Below are 20,952 nucleotides of genomic sequence, written 5' to 3'. Positions count from 1 at the left end.
CCTGTTACTGATCATATGCTGGCCCTTCCCGATGCATGTCATCTCCATACATCCGTGTGGCTCTTGGAGGGAGCTGCTATTGTTCCCACGAAGTAATGGGGACCCAGAGAAGCTCAGCAAGTGGCTTCAGATGTAGTCATTGGGATTTGACTCCAGCAAAGCCTGCAGATCTTCTCATGCCTTGAAGAAAATTCTGGGGCCTCACGTAAGGCCAGATGCCAAATTTCCTCGTGTCTGGCCTCAGGCAAAGAGGTGCCTTTCTCTGAGGCTCCATTTCCTTATCTGGAAAAGGTTCAATTCTAAGGGACCTGCGGAATATTTCGCAGGGACCTAGCCCTCTTTAGGGACCTAGCCCGCAGGGGCCTAGCTCTCGCAGGCCTGTGAGGTAGGGATTCTTGTTAGGGACTGCTGGAGGGATGGGGGCAATAGGCCCCACTAGGTTAAGTAGCACGTCCAAAGTTAAACCGCACAAGAAAGTGGGGGAGCTGGGATTCGAACCAGAATCCACGCTCTTCATTTTCCTGCAAAGAGTAGGAGCTCTACACATAGTTAGGAAAAGTGAAAAGTTTATTGTTGGGGGGCGGGCCCTAGGCTGCTCCCAGCTCCGTGCGGCGTCCAACCCCTCCCCCCTCGCCCCCCCCGACCCGCGTTCGCGAGCCCCGCCCCGGACCGGCCCCGCCCCGCCCCGCCCTCTCCGAGGAGCCGCCCCTCCTCCCCGGCCTGGGCGGAGCCCGCGCGGAATCCGGGTGGCTGCGGGCAGCGGCGGTGGCGGCGGCGGTGGCGGCGGAGGCTGCGGGGTCGGAGTTGCGGCTGGGGCCAGACCGCAGCGAATTCGAAGAAGGAACGCCCGCGGACAGCGCCCTGCCGACGCGAGGTAACCCCTTCCGAGGGACCGCATCCCGCCCCGCACCTCCGAGTCCCAGCAGGTCTGGGGGGCCGGGGGCTAGAGGGGGGGCCCGGGGCCCAGGGAACAAAGGCGGGCGGTGGGGGAACGCCTCCTTCCCTCGCCCCCACCCAGCTGGGCTGCTCGGGGAGCGTTAATGGGGCGCGGGCGGGGCAGAGAGCCCAGCTGGGAACAGGAGATGGGACCATATGGTGATGGGAGGAAGCTCCTGAGCCCCCCTGCACTGGCGGGGGCGCCCCACATCCAGCAGGGGGACAGGGCCGAGCCCTCCGGGGACCCTTATCTAGTGCCAGGCGTGAGGGACGGTGGCCAGATGGTCAGGAAGAGGTGGGACCGGCTGACAGGTGGGCTGGGTCTGGGCCTGGGGAAAGGGCCCCAGTCTGGCAGCCCTGCCCAGCATGAGGAAAGGTTTCCTGCCTCTTGTCTTCCCCTCCTCAAACTCGTTCTCCCGGAACACCGGGTGGGGCTGAGGGCTGGGCAGGAAAGCGGGCTGGTTCGGTCCTCTTTTAAAATGGAAAAAAGCCCACAGGCTGTTGAGAAATAGCTTTGCTAAGGGTTCCTCTGCCACTGTGCCCTCAGTTCACCCAGGCCTCCTGGAGCCTCCCTGTGCAGCACAAGGCGTGGCCATAGACAGCTGGGGAAACTGAGGCCTAGGGAGGCAGTGAGTGAGGGCTAAGGACCCAGATGAAGCAGCCCAGCTTCTTCAGATTAACAGGAAAGGAAGGATCAGGGGTAGAGGGGAGTGCGGCTTGCTTAGAGTTGAGGACTGTCACTGCAGACTCTGTGGGTTGGGGCTGGGGTGAGTCAGCCCTGCCCTGAGGGAGATGGGGCCCACCCCTTTGACAAATAGAAGGTGTCAGGACCCATTTGGGGCTAGAGCTGGGCTTTAAACCCGGGCTTTATCTGCTAAAACCCCCTTCCCTGTGGAGGCCAGGGATGGGGTTAAACTCAGAGTTGCGGTGGGGGGGGGGGGGGGTCAGGGCAGGTGTCCCTGCCAAAGTCAACACCCAGGCCATGAGGGGGGGCTCTAGCCAGCTGGCAGGCCCCCCTCCCCCCAGCCCACACCTGGGCCAAGCCAGCTGCTCACTCTGGGGCAAAGTCCACACCTGTACCTTCTGCAGGGTCTGGCTCCTCAGTGGCCAGAGGAGGCACCCCATGTGCCCCCCACAGCCTGGGCCCTGGCATTGGATAAGTGTCCCGGTTTTCCAGAGGAGGACTCTGAAGGCCAGAGAGAGCAAGGGATGTTCTGAGGTCACTTGGCCTCCAAGGGGCAGAGTCAGGATTTGAATCCGGGTCTGGCGTATATGCTGGAGCCATTCCTCGTTTTATTTTTCTTCAGGACTCCAGGCCTCCCCGCCCGCCCCTCTAGAGGCTCTCTGCCAAGATGGCATCAGCTGGAGACCCCCCGACAGGCCCGCGGGATGCAGCTGACCAGAACTTCGACTACATGTTCAAGCTGCTGCTTATTGGCAACAGCAGCGTGGGCAAGACGTCCTTCCTGTTCCGCTACGCAGATGACTCCTTCACACCTGCCTTTGTCAGCACCGTGGGCATCGACTTCAAGGTCAAGACGGTCTATCGCCATGACAAGAGGATCAAGCTGCAGATCTGGGTGGGCCAGGCAGCCGTTGTGGATCTGGGGCAAAGGGATAGGGGTCTTTGTGCTGGCCCAGGAGGGGCTGGGGTTCTTCCAGAGACATCCCTGACAGGGTGGAGGGCTGTGGGGAGGGGCCCTGGGGGAGAGAGAGTGGCCCAAAGTCAGGGAGGGGGCTTGGGGTAGGTGTGAAGAGTTGGGGAGGGGCGGATTATCTCGAAGGTGACTTCATCAGGATGAGGAGACTATGCTCTGCCCTATAGGGTCTGAGGGGCAAACAGCTGCTAACCCAAGGCGGGTTAGAAGTCCTGGTGACCAGTGGGGAAGAGGTGTGGGTCCCATTGCAGGATCCCCCACAGACCTGTGCGCTCCTCAGAGACATGCTCTCGCTCCCAACATGGCCGCCGCCGATGATGATGAGCATGGTGTTGTGCACCAGGGTGTCAGCATGGAAACCGCACTCTCTGGCCCGGGTGGCGCTTGTTTGGGGTCATGGAGTCTGTTCTTCGAGATGAGGTCCAAGTCTGTGAGAGGCCACTGACCCCTCAGACTGGGAACTCCACAGAGGCAGGGCCATGCCGTCCGTCAGGTTGGGGCTGTGAGCACTGGGTGGTGGCCTGCTTAGGGCCCTGCGTGGGGAACAGGGTAGCTTCTGGTGGCCTGACCCTGCTGTGTGTCTAGGACACGGCGGGCCAGGAGCGCTACCGCACCATCACCACAGCCTACTACCGCGGAGCCATGGGCTTCCTGCTCATGTATGACGTGGCCAACCAGGAGTCCTTCGCCGCCGTGCAGGACTGGTGAGTGCTCGCAGACCACTGACACCCTGACCTTCACCCTATCCCTCTGACTCTCCCATTTCTAGCCTCATGGCCCTCAAACTCCACAGGGCCACGCAGATCAAGACCTACTCCTGGGACAACGCTCAGGTGATCCTGGTGGGGAACAAGTGTGACCTGGAAGATGAGCGGGTTGTGCCTACTGAGGATGGCCGGAGGCTCGCCGATGACCTCGGTTAGTGCCCAGCCTGGGCCCCAGAACCAAACCCCAATCCCCACCCTTAGGGCCCGGGTCCAACCACAGGGTTGCCCTTTGAGGCTCTGCTCAGAAAAATACCCACAGGTATGCCACCTTCTGCATTTAATTTCAGGGAATTCAGTGACAGATCCTCCCCACTGTCCTGGGAACCCAGCCTGGGCAAAAACATTGCTGGAAATGTATCCTCCAAACATCCCACTCGTGTGGGAAGTGGCAAGTGTCTCAGATCACAGCACTGTTGGCGGGAGGGACAAGAACTGTTAGCAACCTCCCGAAAATCTCACGGCGGGGACGTCTCGAAACATAGAGCACAGTGACATGGCAGAGCACTACGCAGATGTGAGAAGGGACAGACGCGTTCTTTACGCTCTGCTGTGGCAACATCTCTGGGATACGGGGCTCAGGGAAGAGCGAACGGCAGAGAAGTGGGCTTGGCTGCTTCCTTTAGTTCGTAGCTCAGCAAATGTTTTCTCGAAGGGCCAGACAGGAAGTAATCTGCAGGCACAGAGTCACTGCCAGCGCCCTCAGCTCCACCTGGAAGCAGCCAGCGAGCTTACAGGAAGGAGTGTGACCGTCAGTAAGACCTGGCTGACAAAAGCAGGTGATGGGCCAGATCCGGCCTGTGACTCAGAGTTTGCTGACCCCTGCAGGAGTGTATAAAAATATATATGAATAAGAATATACACTTAGGTTTGCCCAAAGAAACTCCAGAAGGATATAGAAACATCTAGTAACAGGGGCGGCCCGTGTGCATCCAAGAACTGGGGACCAGGGCCCTGGGATGGGAGGAGGACTTTTCAGGCTACGTTTTTGAATTACATAAATGGAAATTTAGGCTAAAAGGAAATTTTTTTTTAAGGTTTTATTTATTTAAGAGAGAGAGAGAGTGCATGAGTTGGGGGGAGGGGCAGAGGGAGAAGCAGACTCCCCACTGAGCGGGGAGCCTGAAGCAGGGCTCCATCCAGGACCTCAGGATCATGACCTGAGCTGAAGGCAGATGCTGGACTGAGCCACCCAGGTGCCCCTAAGCTAAAAGGAAATCTTTCCTGGAGTATTCTAGAATTCAAAGCCCTCCATAGAACTTTCGTTGCAGGAGGCAACGTAACCACCACCTCAGGGGAGGGCTCGTAAGAACCCAGACTCAGGAGCTCGATTCCCATTCTGCAACCCAGTAGCTGTGTGACCTTGGGCACATCGCCTCCCCTCTCTGTGCTTCCATTTCTCCATCTGGAAAACAGAGTGAAAACCATGTCTCCAGGGCGCTGTTAGAAAGATGAAATAAGCCAACACGGGCCCTGATTGCACATTAACTTGTATTCGTTCTCCATCACCTTGTGATCTTGCTTTTGGTAATTTCATCTGTCTGGGCCTGTGCTTCCACTTGTGTGAAATGGAGGTTACGAGAGCCCCAGCTCATCAAGCTGTCGTGGGGACTAAACGAATATGACATAAGGCCGGTGTCACAGTCTGGCACACAGGCGGTTGTATCTGAGTGTTAGCTAGCATGATTGTGAGCTCTTTTTTTTTTTTTTTTTTTAAGATTTTATTTACTTATTTGACAGACAGAGATCACAAGTAGGCAGAGAGGCAGGCAGAGAGAGAGAGGAGGAAGCAGGCTTCCTGCTGAGCAGAGAGCCTGATGCGGGGCTCGATCCCAGGACCCTGGGATCAGGACCTGAGCTGAAGGCAGAGGCTTTAACCCACTGAGCCACCCAGGCACCATGACTGTGAACTCTTGTTGATGCTTGCACACAAAGCTGTAGGCACCCCATAACGGCCCACAGATCCTCAAATATTTACTATCTGGCCCTTTACGGAGAAAGTTCAGGGACCCTGGACTACACACAGTCTTCTTTTTTTCTTACCAACTATTTGTTGGACAGACTGGGTCTTTGTTCGAGGGAATCTCCCATTTGAGATCTGGCTGTCTGCTCCCTTGTAGTGTGATTGAACTTGCTCCCCTGTTCCCTGGGCTTTCTGGGCGCTCCAACTGGGGTCTCGTTTCCAGCTGTGATGGGGAGTCAGCCTGTACAGTTGGGGCTAGATCCCCAGTCAGTCATAGAACTGGTGAAATCAGCTACAATTCCCATCCGTGGGCTGGATACTTACAGATGTTGCCCCCACCTTGCAGAGAACATCTAATGACTAGGGTGAGGGGGCTTCCAACTCCATCATAAAGTTTAAAATACTGGCGTATGGAGCAGGAGACAGAATTTGATGCGCATGTGTACGTGCAATACCCCCTACAAACCCAACCCCAGTAATTGTGTACTTGTATTTTTTTTTTAAAGTGGAAAGCAAAATATCAAAACACCAGTAGTAATTGTTTCTTTATCATGAGATTATAAATAGCTTTTCTACTCATCTGGCTATTTTTTGGTAGTTTCTAACTTTAATTAATTTCTTCACTATTTATAATCAGAAAAAAAAAATAGCATTACAAAAAGAACTCAGATTGTTTGAGGCAGAGCCATGCACAGATAAGGAAATGCCAAGCATGGGATGCCTGGGTGGCTCAGTCGGTTGGGCACCTGCCTTTGGCTTGGGTTGATCCTGGGATCCTGGGATCGAGTCCCACATTGGTCTCTCTGCTGGGCGGGGACCCTGCTTCTCCCTCTGCCTGCCATTCACCATGCTTGTATACTCTCTCTTTCTCTCTCTGATAAATAATTAAATAAAATCTTAAAAAAAAAAAAAAAAGGAAATGCCAGGCTTGCCTAGGAAGACAGTGGTGTGACAGTGATGATCAGTAGGCTTGGGGTAGAAGATTTGAGTTCATGCTCTGCCTCTGTCATTCAATCCATCATTCAGCGAATAGTTTCCAAGCACCTGCTCTGTGCCAGGCACAAGACAAGGCTCCTGCCCTCCCCAACCTGGCGTTCTAGTAACAGAGACGGCTAGTGAATGGATAATTACACACACATAATTCTTTAATTGTAATTGCATTTTTATAGTACAGCATGACAAGTGCTGGGAGAGGGCTGTGTTTACCCTGCACTGTGTAATGGGGTGGGTGTTTGAATTTCTGGCCCAGCTGGGTGGGTGTTGTGGGTGTGGATGTTATCTCGGACCATTCCGGGCAGTAACCCCCTGTAGGCAGAGCCTGAGCCAGCCTTTTAGGGGTACAAGAAGGATTGCCATGTACCCCTTTATTGTTAGGTCGGCAGCCCACTTTCTGTAGCTGAGGGACCATGGGCGAGTCCCCAGAGCCTTTGTACTACCTTCTAGCTTTTGGAGGACAAACTTTTGTAAATTAAAAAAAAAAATGTTTATTTTTTATTTTTTATTTTTATTTTTGATAGAGAGGGGGTAGGCAGAGGAAGAAGGAGCTGGGTTCCATCCCAGGCCCTGAGATCATGACCTGAGCCAAAATTGAGCATTCAACGTTTAACCCACTGAGCCACCCAGGCACCCAGGACAAGCTTTTTGTTTTTAAATGAAAGGCAAGTTAGGGGCGCCTGGGTGTTTGCTGCTGCGGCTGCTTATTTATTACCATTATTGCTACTGCTTTTTAAAAATTATTTATTTAGGGACGCCTGGGTGGCTCAGTTGGTTAAGCAGCTGCCTTCGGCTCAGGTCATGATCCCAGCGTCCTGGGATCGAGTCCCACATCGGGCTCCTTGCTCCACGGGGAGCCTGCTTCTCCCTCTGACTCTGCCTTCCACTCTGTCTGCCTGTGCTCGCTTTCGCTTGCGCTCTATCTCTGACAAATAAATAAATAAAATCTTTAAAAAAAAAAAAATTTATTTATTTATTTATTTGACAGAGAGAGATCACAAGTAGGCAGAGAGGCAGGCAGAGAGAGAGAAGAGGAAGCAGGCTCCCTGCTGAGCAGAGAGCCCGATGCAGGGCTCAATCCCAGAACTCCAGAATCATAACCTGAGCTGAAAGCAGAGGCTTTAACTCACTGAGCCACCCGGGTGCCCCGAGATTTTATTGATTTATTTGAGAGCGTGAGAGCACACTTTAGCATGGGCACAAGCAGGGGAGGGGCAGAGGAAAAGGAAGAAGCAGGATTCATCCCAAGGACTTGAACCCAAGGCCCCAGGATCATCACCTGAGCCAAAGGCAGATGCTTAGCTGACTGAGCCACCCAGGTGCTCCTCATTATTGCCACTTTTAATATGTTCTGTGGGTCAAGACTGTGGGCATCGCAGACGCCCTGTGGACGCTGGGAAACCTACCATTTGTTACATACCTGCTGGGTCCTGGAACATTACTAGCTAGACTTGCAGCCATTGCTTTGTGACAAAGAGACTGTTGGCATAGCCCCAACAGGGGCTGCTGCCACAGACTTTTATCAGCATCAGCATTGTTCCCTTTTTACAGATGAGCCAACTGAGGCTTCGAGAGACCAAGGCACTCGGTCAAGGTCTCACAACCGCATGAAGGGCAGACCTGGGCTTGGAGACCAGGTTTGGGTGATGTCACAGCCCCGGCTCTGCCCTCCGGGGGTCTCACTGCTGTTCCCACCTCGTGTCCTTCCAGGTTTTGAGTTCTTCGAGGCCAGCGCCAAGGAGAACATCAATGTGAAGCAGGTCTTTGAGCGCCTGGTGGATGTCATCTGTGAGAAGATGAATGAGTCCCTAGACCCCAGCTCCAGCCCGGGGAGCAATGGGAAAGGCCCGTCCTTGGGGGACACCACACCCCCTGAGCCCAGCAGCTGCAGCTGCTAGAGATGGTCCCCAATCCCTGCCTACCCCTTCCGGCCTTGGCAGGGACTGTGACTGAGGCATGAGCCACAAGGGCTGTTTCCAAGCTCAGGGTGCCCCCTTCCCTCCCGCCGGCTGCCCTGGCTCTTGCATGACTTCCGACTTGCCTGAAGAGCCTTAACACAAGCTCCAGGCCCTGGGGATTCTGCATGGCAGAGTCTGGGGGCACTGACATGCACGAGCTTGCTGCCTTTCAGGAATCCTAACAGAGGGAGGGTGGGCAGTGTGTCCCCCCAGTCTGGTGGGAGGGCCTCCACAGTGCCTTCTGGGGTTAGAACTCTCATCCTGGTCCATTCTGTGTGGGGCATTGCCTGGTGTTCACCAGCTGGTCGAAGATGCTTCATTGTCTTCCTCCTGTAGGGTGGGTCCTTAGAGTTCATCCTTGGGAAGTGGAAGGCGATGCCTTTCTCGGAGGCCCCTGGTGTGGTCCCAGGCCTGCCTGTGAAACTCCTCAGCCCTCAAGCTTCCAAGGCAGGGAGGTGATTTTAGCCCCCGCAGACCCTTCCCTGCTGGCCTGCAGACCCTCTGCCTGTACAAGCCGAATTAGAGCAGCTTTCCCATTGTAAAGGGACAGGAAGTCAGAGCCCCCTCACCCCAGCTTCAGGGACCCCAGAAGTGCCTTCTGAGCTTCCCCAGGATTTCGCATCACCCACACTCCCGCACTGTTTTGACTTATCTACTGTAGCATCTCCGATTCCTGGAATGAATTCTGGAATTCTGGGTCCCATCAGGCTGGGCAGAGGATGGCCCAACCCGTGGAGTTCCCACTCGGGACTTTTTGCCGGAAGTTAACCTCAGAGCCAGGAGCCTGGGCCCTCCCACCCATACCTGCCTCTCCCGGGCCCCATTTGGCTGGTGATGTTTTAAGCAAGGTCTTTCCACATCTCACATCCTGCTAGAGAAGGAAATTGAGCAATGTTCCCATCGCCGGCCCTTGCCGGCAACCTGCCAATGGAAGGACTTGGGCTCCTCCCCATCAAGGACCCTTGAAGACCCAGAGCCCTGTTTCCTGAGCCACATCATCAGTGGGGACCAGAGAGGTGATGTTTCCTACTAATGGAGGAATGGAGGATGTTTCTCCTAAGGGAAGCTGTAGGGTTGGGCTGAAGGGGCAAGAAGGCAAGATTGGGTAATTACTGTTGCTACACACTCTTCACAGATGTGCTTGGGAGTGGCGGGCTGATGGCAATGGGCTGGGAATCAGTGTCCCTGGTTGACACATGATCGGGGATCCCCAGCTGGCAGGGGCTCCTGCTGGGAGCTTATGTGCAGTCTGGGGATCTCTATCTTGATCTCCACCCCACCCCCACCCCAGCTCAGTGGCCTTCCTGCCCACCCAAGTCCAAACTCCAGTGGCTTGGCTCCTGTTTATGGCCCAGAACACCAGCTAACATCCCAGAATTTGACAGACCCAGGGAGGATGGTCTAAACAGATGGTTTGAGTTCCACCCCCAGGCCCTGCCACCAAAACCACTTGCTATACAGCTTTAAAAATCTCAGCCTCCTCCTCCTGCAAGCGAGGAAGATCTGGTTCAAGTGGAACTTGGCTCTTTCTAGAAGCTCTGCTTTGAATTTATTTCTAGAGGGCCCAATTTGTCCCTTACCAAGGGCTGCCCTTAGATCTTCAAAGTGAGGGCATCTCTGTAAGTCAACAATCCAGATGACAGGTGAAATGGTCAAGTTCCTGGAAACACATACAGTGAGTCTGGGGAATGTTTGGGGGCAGGAGTCAAAAATGTTGGTTACTTTAACATAAAAGAGAAATTAAAGCAGCTATTTAAAAAAAAAAAAAAAGAAGCCAGTTAAGATGCACCATGGGCTGTCAAGATTCTGTGGGCTAGTCCATTTTCCTTAAGCTGCTTGCCAGAAAAAAAAAAAAAAAAAATGGTGGATCAAAGTGCCATTATCTAAGGGACAAGCCAACTTGTCATAGCCCGCATGATAAGGGGGAAAAAAAAAAAAAAGCTCTGGTTGTGCCTTCCCCTTGACGTGAAGTAAGCCTCGTGTTCATATGTGATTTTTGGACAGTTGAGCTTTAAGTAGTAACAGACAGCTTGCTGCCCCTCGGTCTTCTCAAAATTGGGAATAATGTAGGAAAGGGTTTTTTTTGTTTGTTTCTTCTAAAAATATAAGTTTTTATTTTATAATTTTGGGTGGGAGGCTTCACTCACGACAGTCTCTGGGGAACGAAAACCACTGTCCTGGGAGATCCCACGGGCACAGGGGTGGCAGCAGTGGCTGGTCGGAGGGATGGAGATTTGTTGAGTTTACAAACAAAAATGAAGCCAGACGCTGTGGGAAAACCACATTTTAACTCCAAGGGGACTGGGGTCTGGAGAGGAGAGGAGACTGGGTCCTACATTCTCGGCATTGGCTTTAAGCAGTTCATTTTTCCACGGCCATGACCACAGTTGGGGGTTTGGGGTTCTGCTTTTTCATTTTCTTTCTTTCTTTGGCCTTCTCAGAGATCATGCTCTTGGGTCTTTCTCTCCTATCTGTTCCAAAAGGCAAGTAAGGGGCGAGATTTGGACTCCGTGTTGAAGCAGTAATTCCACGAACTGGCTTCTCCCCTATGATCCCCAAACACTACGGAGTGAGCTCCCAACTTGGGTCATTTCTGTACCAGACATGGTTCTCCTGTGGAAGAAATTCTTTGGTGTCCACTCAGAAAGACAAGCACGTTTATCCACAAGAGGAAATAAAGCCGTCTGTCCCTGTGCAATTTTTCTTTTACTGCTCTTAGTGAGAAGTGGTTTTCAGGAAGAGGATAGTTGACTTACAGCCAAGGAGATGCTGGGTTGAGGGCCAGACGAAATGCAGCAGAGTCTGGATCAGACTAGGGAGAAGGCTCAGGTCTGGGGCTTCGGGAGCCAGGGTTCATGCCCACCAGCTTGGCCCTGGAAAGTTTGCTGTGTGGTAGGGAGGGTGATGTTGCCCCAACTAGTCCTAGGAAGATGATCTGTACCCGCCCCCGCGGCAGCTGGTGGGATCCTGTCCATACCGGAACTGTCCATTGCTCCTCCACTCGGCAAAAGCCTGGGTCTTCCCTGCAGCTCACAAGGTCCTGCATGATCTGACCTGTCAGATCATGTTCTCAGTTCTTTCCACTTGCCCCCCACATTTGCTCTGCTGCAGTCACATTGGCCTTGTTGCTATTTGAACACACCAGGCCCCTGCCTCAGGGCATTTGCACCGACTGTTCTGTCTGCCTGAAGTCAAATGGCTCCTCTCACTCACCTCCTCTTTCAGACCTTTGTGCAAATCTCACTTTCCCATTGGCCCCCCTTTCCCTCTGTCCCCTCCCTGTTTGGTACTGCAGCCTCCCTGCCGCATTTCCGGTGTCCTTTTCCTGTGTCCTCCTCCCCATAGCTTCTAGAATGGAAACTACTATAGAATTTACTTGTTTAACTTAACAAGTGTGTCTTTCAATATAATATCAGTTCTTCAAATGTATTTTTCACTACCACACCCAGCTCAGTTCCTGTTTGATACAATTAAAAAAGAAAAAAACCAAAATTTGGTTTTTGTTCCTGGTGTGGCACACAGCTCCTAAATCCTTGGAATTTCTCAAGCGATAAGAATGTCTTTTGTATGCTAATGAGAGGCCTGGAGTCTCTAGGTGGCTTAGGATGGGGGCTGCTGTCCAGAAAGACCAAGCCATGGGACCCCTGGGTGGCACTCCTGGGAGTGCTCTCTCTAGCTCACTAGCTCTCTCCCTGACAAATTTTAAAATTTAAAAAAAAGAAAAAAGACAAAGCCAAGACTAGAGGGTGGGAGCCTTGAGCCCAGCCACCTGACTGGGAAGTGGAGGGAAGACAAGCTGGAGATTGAGTTAATCACCAATGGCCAGTGATTTTATCCATCATACCTAAATGATGAAATTTCCATAAAAAGCCTAAAAATGGGGGGCCTGGCTGGCTCAGTCCATTAAGTGCTTTCGGCTCAGGTCATGATCTCAGGGTCCTGGGACGGAGCCCCAGGTTGGCTCCCTCTTCAGCCCTGCTTCTCCCCCCAACCCCTCTCCTTCCCCTCCCCCACCCCCTGCTTGATTCAGAGAGTTTCTAGATTAGAAACCCATCAAGGTGCTGCTAGAAAGGAGGCATGCTGGGAGAGGACATGGAAGCTCCGCCCCTTCTCCATATTGTACCCTATGCATTTGGCTGTTTCTGATTTACATCCTTTCATAATTAAAAATTGTAACTAAAGTGTTTAGGGAGCACTGTGAGATTTTAATTATCAAGACTGACAGGGAAGGGGTATTGTTGGAGCCCCCTGATTTTGGAGCCAAGTCAGACAGAAGTATGGGTCACCCCGAGACCCAATACTTGAAACCCGCATCTGAAGAGGGGGCAGTCTAGTCGGACTGAGCCCTAAAGTTTGTGTATCTGCCTCAATACTGAGTAGTTAATGTCAGAACTGAACTCTAGGACACCCCATTGGTGCCCCATGGGTGTGAAATCCCTACACACATTTGGTGTCAGAAGTGTTCTGAGAGTGGCTCAGTGGGTTAAGCCTCTGCCTTCGGCTCAGGTCGTGATCCCAGAGTTCTGGAATCAAGCCCCACATGGGGCTCTCTGCCCGGCAGGGAACCTGCTTCCTCCTCTCTCTCTGCCTACCTCTCTGCCTATTTGTGATCTCTGTCTGTTAAATAAATAAATAAAATCTTCAAAAAAAAGGGGGGGGTGGGATCTGAGTAAAAAGAGTTCATTCATGACTTAGACCAGGCGCTCCACTGATGTTTGTTGAGTGAATGTATGAACTGCAGAGCTCAAAGGGGAGCTAGACCCACGGACTCACAATACTGTCCCAAGCTTCTCAACTGTTCTCTGTGCCTTTGCTCTGTGGCCTGGCCCTTGCGAGGTGAGGTGAGCATCAAGGGAGCTGGTCATCTCATCCCAAGTCTCCAAACCATCGTCTGCCTGGGGCCGAAGTGATGGAACGCGCTGATTGGCTGGCTGAGACCACGTGACAGAATCTGGTTCTGGGACAGAAATCTCAGAGGGGGGCTGGCTCCAGAGGAAATTGGTGTGTTCTTTCCTGTGATGGGAGGTGACTGAAGCAATAGCAAACACAACCCGTGCTCATTTTAGCTTCCTCAAAATTCCCCCCTGCCCCCCCTAAGAAAGATGGATAGATTAGATAAACCACCATTTTGCAATCTCCAATGAAAGAACTGATTCAGGTAGTTGTGGTCATTGGATGAAGCCCTTGGATTGTTTCTCAGCAGCGGCCACGTCCCGCCCTTAGAATCTTCTGGGTGAATGTCAGAGTCCCCAGACCCATTTTGTGAAAGTTCCCAGAGGGCTGAGAACCAGTGACTTACAGGAAATATGGGGGAAGGAAGAAAAAGATAAAGGATTCACAGTAGAAGCAAGGAGTAAATCCAGACTCTTTTGTTGTTGTTATTTTAAGGTTTTATTTATTTATTTGAGAAAGAATGAGAGGACAAAAAGGAGGAGCAGCAGAGGAAGGAGAAGCGGGCTCCCCGCTGAGCAGGAGCCTGATGTGGGACTCATTCCTGGGATCATGACCTGAGCCAAGGCAGAGGCTTTAACCCACTGAGCCACCCACGCGCTCTGGTCTCCTTCTGTAACAAAGGTTGGTGGGCTTGGAGAAGAGGAGGAAGAACCCAGAGCAGTGTTTTTCTGAGCAAGTTCTGGCAGCATTGCCTGAGCAGTCATTTGGAATTCAGATTCCCAGGCCCTACTCCAGATCTCCAGTCAGAAGCCCTGGGGGTGCAGCCCCCTCCAGCATCTGTGCTTTCACAGAACATTCAGAGGATTCTAATGCATGCTCTAATTTGAGAACTACTGGATTAGAATAAAAGGGATTTAGGAGACATGACAAGCAAACATGATTTGTGGACTTTATTTGGATCCAGTGCAAAGAAACCAAATGTGTTAAGTCCTGGGAATGTAATGTACAACATGGTGACTATAGCTAATAATACTGTATTACTATTTGAAAGTTACCAAGAGAGCAGATCTTAAAAGTTCTCATCAAAAGAAAAATAATTTAGGGGCTCCTGGGTTGCTCAGTGGGTTAAACCTCTGCCTTCCACTCAGGTCATGATCCCAGGGTCCTGGGATCAAGCTCCACATCAGCGGGGAGCCTGCTTCCCCCTCTCTCTCTGCTTGCCTCTGCCTACTTGTGATCTCTCTCTGTGTTAAATAAATAAAATATATATTTTTTAATTTTAAAAGATTTTATTTACTGGACAGACAGAGATCACAAGTAGGCAGAGAGGCAGGCAGAGAGAGAGGAAGAGAAGCAGGCTCCCTGCTGAGCAGAGAGCCCGATGCGGGGCTCCACCCCAGGACCCTGAGACCATGACCTGAGCCAAAGGCAGAGGCTTTAACCCACTGAGCCACCCAGGTGCCCTTAAAATCTTTTTTTAAAAAATAGAAAAAGAAAAAAAATTTAACTATGTATGGTGATGTTCATTAGACTTACTGTGCAATCATGGGCAATGGCTGTGGTTCAGATCATGTTGGACACCTGAAACAAATATTTTCATGTCAATTCTATCTATTTATAAACAAACGATATACCAAGAAATCTTTGGGCAAGTTCTTTTGTTTTTGTTTTTGTGTGTGTGTGAATGCTTTGGGGTTTTTTTCCCACAAATTTACAAAAACAAGACAATTGCATGAGAGGGGAGGCCATATCATCCCATTTGGGTACTTAGGGCTAAAACCATTACTAGGGGCATAAAAAATAAAATGAAGGAAAACGGAGTCAGGAGGGGCACCCGGGTGGCTCAGTGGGTTAAGCCTCTGCCTTCAGCTCAGGTCATGATCCCAGGGTCCCTCTGGGATCAAGCCCCACATCAGGCTCCCTGCTCAGTGAGGAGCCTGCTTCCTCCCTCTCTCTACCTGCCTCTCTGCCTACTTGTGATCTCTGTCTGTCAAATACATAAATAAAATCTTTAAAAAAAGAAAAAAAAAAAAAAGGAGTCCGGATAACAGGGCTTTCCAGAATCTTTTATTACCAATCTTTCTTCCAAAAGCAGTGAGGGACTCAGAGAAATAATAATGAGACAGAATCTCCAGCAGTTAGGTAAGTCAGGTGTCCTGCCATCCCCCAGCTCTGTCAGCCTCGTTTGATAAATAGTAGCAAAGTGGCTGAATTCCTGGCAGCTGAAATGGAAGAAATATTGAACCAACCCGAAGGAGCTCTCGAACCCAAAGCAATTTGGAGAGACTGAGAGGGGGCCTGGAGCATCTTCCTCCAGAAAGTGAAGGGCAGGGTTTTACGGAGAGCCAAAACTCTCCCCACCTCCATAGTCAGGTTGGAGTCACTTTGAACTTGTCTCCACAATCAAACTCAGTCGTGAGCAGACTTTTTTCATTTTCCCTTTGTTTCCACAGATCTTATCAACGCCCTCCTCTGACCTACCCTGGGTCCTGCGAACTACATTTCCCAAAAACCCCTGCCCTTATTTCTGGTTAGGTTTGCCCAATAGTAAACACCTACAGGAGATGAGATTGGAGGAAAAGTTGGAGTATTTCTTCCCGGCTGCTTCCTCTCTCCTGTCCGCCCAGAGCTTTTCGAGACGGCAGCTGCGGGCAGATGACCCCTCTTCCTTGGCTCTTGCTTTCCCCACCTTCAGGCCCAGAAGAAGTAAAATCTCCCTGTGTTGCTAGCCCCTGGGCACCTCACACTTCAGCAAGGAAACCCCTGAAAACTTAAAAGGACCACCTGGGGGCTGCATTCTGTTTCCTGCCTTGACTATTATGACCTCGTTGGGGAAGAGAGCGTAGTATAGTTTGCAAACATATATTCAATATAAATTTGTACCATGAAAAAAAATACCCATTTTTAAAATAACAGATCAGATGAATCTCAGCCGGCAGTGATCTGCGGAACAACACTATTGCATCTTGCAAATCAATCTGGGGGAAGCGCCTGAGTAAAAACAAAACAAAACAAAACAAAACAACTTCGTGGGGGCCCAGAGGGATGGAGGCTTTTTTTTTTTTTTTTAAACAAAATAAGAGCTTTATTGAGAAAATTCATATATCACACAATTCACCTTTCTAAAGTGTATGGTTAAGTGGTGTAATCCCTTCATCTTTAACGTAACTATTGAGAAGGTAAGATTTATATACGCCGTTTCTCTATTTGTTTTCCATTTGGGTTTTGTCCTTGTTCTATTGCTCACCTCAACTTTCTTTGATGTTAAGTACTTTCTAGTGCAGCGTTTTTATGCCCTTGTTTCTTTTGCTGGATTTTAAAGTTTATTTCTTAGCGGTTGCCCTGGGGACTACAGATGACATCGTAACTGTTCACAATCTAGTTTGGATCAATACTAAGTGAACTTCAGTAGCATATCCAAACTCTACTCCTGTATGTCTCTTTCTCTCCACCCTTCTTTGTGCTATTGTGGTCATATAAGTTACATCTTTTTTTTTTTTTTTTTTAAGATTTTATTTATTTATTTGACAGAGAGAAATCACAAGTAGATGGAGAGGCAGGCAGAGAGAGAGAGAGAGGGAAGCAGGCTCCCCGCTGAGCAGGGAGCCCAATGTGGGACTCGATCTCAGGACTCTGAGATCATGACCTGAGCCGAAGGCAGCGGCTTAACCCACTGAGCCACCCAGGCGCCCTATAAGTTACATCTTAATATCAGTCAGTAAACACAGTTTTGTAGGTATTGCCTTGTGCTGATGTCTTTTATTTATTATTTTAAGGATTCTTATCTATTCATTTGACAGAGAGAGACAGTGATAGAGGGAACACAAGCAGGGGGATTGGGAAAGGGAGAAGCAGGCTTCCCCCTGAGCAGAGAGCCAAACCCGGGGCTTGACCCCGGGATCACGACCCAACCCAACCTGAAGACAGACGCTTAACCGACTGAGCCACCCAGGGGACCCTACGGTTGTCTTTTAAATGAGGTAGGAAAAGGAAATTCAGTCCTGGGATGGAGCTCAGGAGCTCAGTGTGGATTCCTGGGGTTCCTCCTCTCCCTCTGCCCCTTCCCCTGCTCATGCTCTCTCTCTAACTCTCTCAAAAATAAAAAAATAAAAAAACTACCATACAGTAAATTGCCCAATTGAAAAAAATCATATTTCGCTGCTGATTAGAATGCCCACGAGGGCAGAGATTTTTGCCTGTGGAGTTCATTGTTGTATCCACAGTGCCTACAACAATGCCTGGTCAAAGGAGGTGCTCAGTAAGGTTTGTGGAGTGAAAAAGTGGATGTTAAAACTCTTCTAAATCTTTTTTTTTTTTTAAGACTTTATTTATTTATCAGAGAGAGAGAGAGCAGAGCGAGCGAGCACAGGCAGACAGAATGGCAGGCAGAGGCAGAGAGAGAAGCAGGCTCCCTGCTGAGCAAGGAGCCTGATGTGGGACTCGATCCCAGGACGCTGGGATCATGACCTGAGCCGAAGGCAGCTGCTTAACCAACTGAGCCACCCAGGCGTCCCTGTTAAAACTCTTCTAATAGCTCTCCACCCTACGCAAAATAAACATCAAACCCCTCTCTGCACCCTACGAGGTCTTTCATGATCTACCCTATCAGTTCCCTGCCCTCATCTCCCCCTGTGCCTCTTCTCACTCACCCTGCCCCAGCTACAGGGGCCTCCCCACTGGTCCGAAAATAAGTCAAGTGTATTGCTACCTCATGGCCTTTGCACCAGCTGTGTCCTCCAGCTTCTCCCACATATGCACATGGTTATCCCTCATCTCCTCAGGTCACTGGTCAAATGTCACCTCCTCAGGGAAGTCATCCCCGATTCCCTTCCTGATCGTGTCACCCTGCTTTACTCCCTTCCCAGAAGGAGTCTTTTACTGAAACAATCATCCGTCCCCCATGCCCACTTGAATGGCAGAAATCCCCAGGGGCCAGAACAGTGCTTGGCACACAGTAGGTGCTCAGTGAAAGAGCTCAGTGTGTTCCAAAGGTCCTAGACCTTACCTGTATCACCGCTGCCTCCAGTGAGCCACCACTCAAGTTGAAGCTCTGAGTCTTGATTATTGTCTAGACCTTGAGGGAACAGCCCTGAGGGTACAAATATCAAAGCAGGCAGGACCTGTCTAAAGGCTTCTGGACTCCCAAGTTCCAGCCCCACCCCTTGGGCCAATGAAATTCCTTTCAGATTCAGGCTGGAGAAGGGGACAAAGCCACAAGGACCTTGGCTTCTTCTCGCTTGATTGCTTCCCCTCTCCCAGCATCTTCCCTGGCTTCCTCGTTCCCTCGCCTCACCCAGAACATACATTTACTCCCCAGTATCTATCTGTTGTGACCTCCAAGTGTAGTGAATAAGAGTATGACCAGATACCCCAAGTTATTGCTAGCTGCGTGACCCTGGAGAAGTCACACATCACTCTGTGCCTCAGTTTCCCCAATGGTAAATGGGACCCACTGGATCTCCCACCCAAAATTTTTGTGAGAATCAAGAGAAAAAAATCTACATGAAGTACATAACAGTGGCCTGAGAGCCAGTATTCAGTAACTGTTAGTTATTTCTGGGTGCTCTTTACATATGAACAGAAAGGCTAACATGTATCTAGCACCTTCTCAGCTATTTACATGTGTTTCCTCACTTATTTATCACTCTAACCTCATGAGGTGAGTACTATTCCTTTTTCTGTTTTGTAGGTGAAGAAACAGTTTCAGAGAAATTAAGAGACCAGACACAGTGGGTGGGGTGATGGGGCCTCCACTTCCCTCCCTGCAGTCACAGACATGCTCCCCTTTCTAGGCTCCTGGCAATTCTTGGTTCTGGAAGCTTGAGTTGCCTTCAGCTTGTCTGGGTTCAATGCCCTTTACTTAATATGCATTGATGAAGTGTCTCCTGTGAGGCTAAGCACTGGGAACCCAACAATGTACAAAACAGATATAATTCCTGCCTGGTGGGGCTACCATTTGAGTGGCGAGCCCAGGTAATAAAACAGCGATAACACAGTCAGGTGGTGAGTAAGCGCTGGGAAACTGTCTGTGCCTCAATCTCCTCATCTATAAAATGGGAGAAAAGCACTCCCCACCTGATGATATGCCATGGGGACAGAATTCACCAAGTGAACGTCCAGCCCTATGGGAGCTATCACTCTCCCAGAATGATCATTGTCCATCATTACTGCTATATTTTTTTTTTTTTTAAGATTTTATTTATTTATTTGACAGAGAGAGATTACAAGTAGGCAGAGAGGCAGGCAGAGAGAGAGAGAGGAGGAAGCAGGTTCCCTGCTGAGCAGAGAGCCCGATGCGGGACTCGATCCCAGGACCCTGAGATCATGACCTGAGCCGAAGGCAGTGGCTTAACCCACTGAGCCACCCAGGTGCCCATTACTGCTATATTTTAAGCCCTCTGTAAAGCAGGCAGTGTAGCCCAGAGAATGGACTCAGGCCAAACCCAGCTCCACCAAAGCCCGCCTAAACCGACATTGAACTGTCCCTGAGCCTCAGTTTCCCCATAGGAGACATGAAGATGGGAACACTGAGCCCCCAAGGCTGTGGAGTCAGAATGAAGTGAACACCCAAGGACGGTCGTTCCCCTCTCGCTGGGGTTCTGGCAAATACGCAAGTTTTCTAAAAGTCACCAGCCCTTGGGGTCTACCTAGATGTTACCTCCTGGTGGGTGATGTCCGTGGACACGTTGCGTCCGTCACAGGCTGTGGTCCTAATGGATCTACCATGGCTCCTGGGGCAGGAGTAACCAACCAGTTGTCATTTCAAAGGAGAAGACGGAAAGATCTGTGTATTTCTTCTCCCCACAGGCACTTCCACTGCAGAGAGGAGGATAATCACTTGAAAACTCCCTTTCAAATATCAAAATAATAAAAAACAATAGAAATCACGGTCACCATGGCTACTGTCTAGAGCAATCATGCTATTCTGGGGCTTGTGCGGAAAGCCTCCCTCACTCGAGCCCATCATGGCTCGGAACCCTTCATGGCTGTCATCTTACTTGGGGTAAAAGCTGAATGCCTCACCACGGCCTCCAAGGCCCGGCACGATCTGTCTGCCCAGTCGCCCCTAGCCCTTCCTCTGCCCCCACCCTCCCTCTTACTCACTCAGTCCCAGTCACACCCGTCCCCTCACTCTGTCCCCAGAGCCCTGAATAGTGCCAGGCACACAGTAGGTGCTCAATAAAGATTAGCAGAAGGGCTGTAAGAATGAATGAAACATGTTTGCACCATCTCAAGGCTCGGCGGCCAAAACTAGGATGCCGGAAGCCCCCTACCCATTGTGGGCTGCCCTCCAAGCCTGCCCATGACCCCACAGTAGTTCCTGCACCTAAAACTCAGAGGTGAAACAATCCTAGAGACAGACAATGCTTTTTCCTTCCAAACTCTCCCTGGCCTCAGGAGCCCCTTCTAAACTACCTGCCCCAGGAGCTTCCAATGACATAGGCAGGCAGGTCCTACTCCTTAAATACCAAGACTCAAGAAGTAAACGCCATTGCCTCCCACCCCAGGAGGATGGTTATTTAAAAAAAGAGGGGGGGGCACCTGCGTGACTCAGCGGGTTAAGCCTCTGCCTTCCGCTCAGGTCCTGGTCTCAGGGTCCTGGAATAGAGCCCCGCATCGGGCTCTCTGCTTGGCAGGGAGCCTGCTTCCCACCTCTCTCTGCAGGCCTCTCTGCCTACTCGAGATCTCTCTGTCAAATAAATGAGTGAATAAATATTTTTTTAAAAGATTTTATTTATTTATTTGACAGGCAGAGATCACAAGTAGGCAGAGAGGCAGGCAGAGGG

General features: G+C 50.8%; 2 protein-coding genes across 3 annotated transcripts in view; one reads left to right on the top strand and one right to left on the bottom strand.

Annotated features, from left to right (window-relative positions):
• The first annotated feature begins 717 nt into the window (after positions 1-717).
• On the top strand, positions 718-10,970 carry RAB3D (RAB3D, member RAS oncogene family). 2 transcript variants are annotated; one of them, XM_059389053.1, is made up of 5 exons: positions 718-926; positions 2,244-2,516; positions 3,180-3,298; positions 3,388-3,512; positions 8,025-10,970. In XM_059389053.1, exons 2-5 carry the CDS (start codon positions 2,289-2,291, stop codon positions 8,210-8,212), a joined length of 660 nt encoding a protein of 219 aa, XP_059245036.1. In that variant the 5' UTR covers positions 718-926; positions 2,244-2,288; the 3' UTR covers positions 8,213-10,970. The 2 variants fall into 2 exon arrangements, with proteins under 2 accessions (XP_059245036.1, XP_059245035.1); XM_059389052.1 differs by having other exon boundaries at positions 719-874.
• A 4,370-nt stretch (positions 10,971-15,340) lies between these two features.
• Positions 15,341-20,952, bottom strand: part of TSPAN16 (tetraspanin 16) — a 14,632-nt gene continuing 9,020 nt past the window's right edge. The window contains 5 exon segments of the mRNA XM_059387657.1: positions 15,341-15,375; positions 15,378-15,387; positions 18,171-18,233; positions 19,824-19,916; positions 19,918-19,981. Coding sequence (XP_059243640.1) covers positions 15,341-15,375; positions 15,378-15,387; positions 18,171-18,233; positions 19,824-19,916; positions 19,918-19,981 — 265 coding nt within the window.

Source organism: Mustela nigripes, chromosome 2, assembly GCF_022355385.1.
Source record: "Mustela nigripes isolate SB6536 chromosome 2, MUSNIG.SB6536, whole genome shotgun sequence".
Lineage (NCBI taxonomy): Eukaryota > Metazoa > Chordata > Mammalia > Carnivora > Mustelidae > Mustela > Mustela nigripes.
This window is presented reverse-complemented; position numbering and strand designations above follow the sequence as displayed.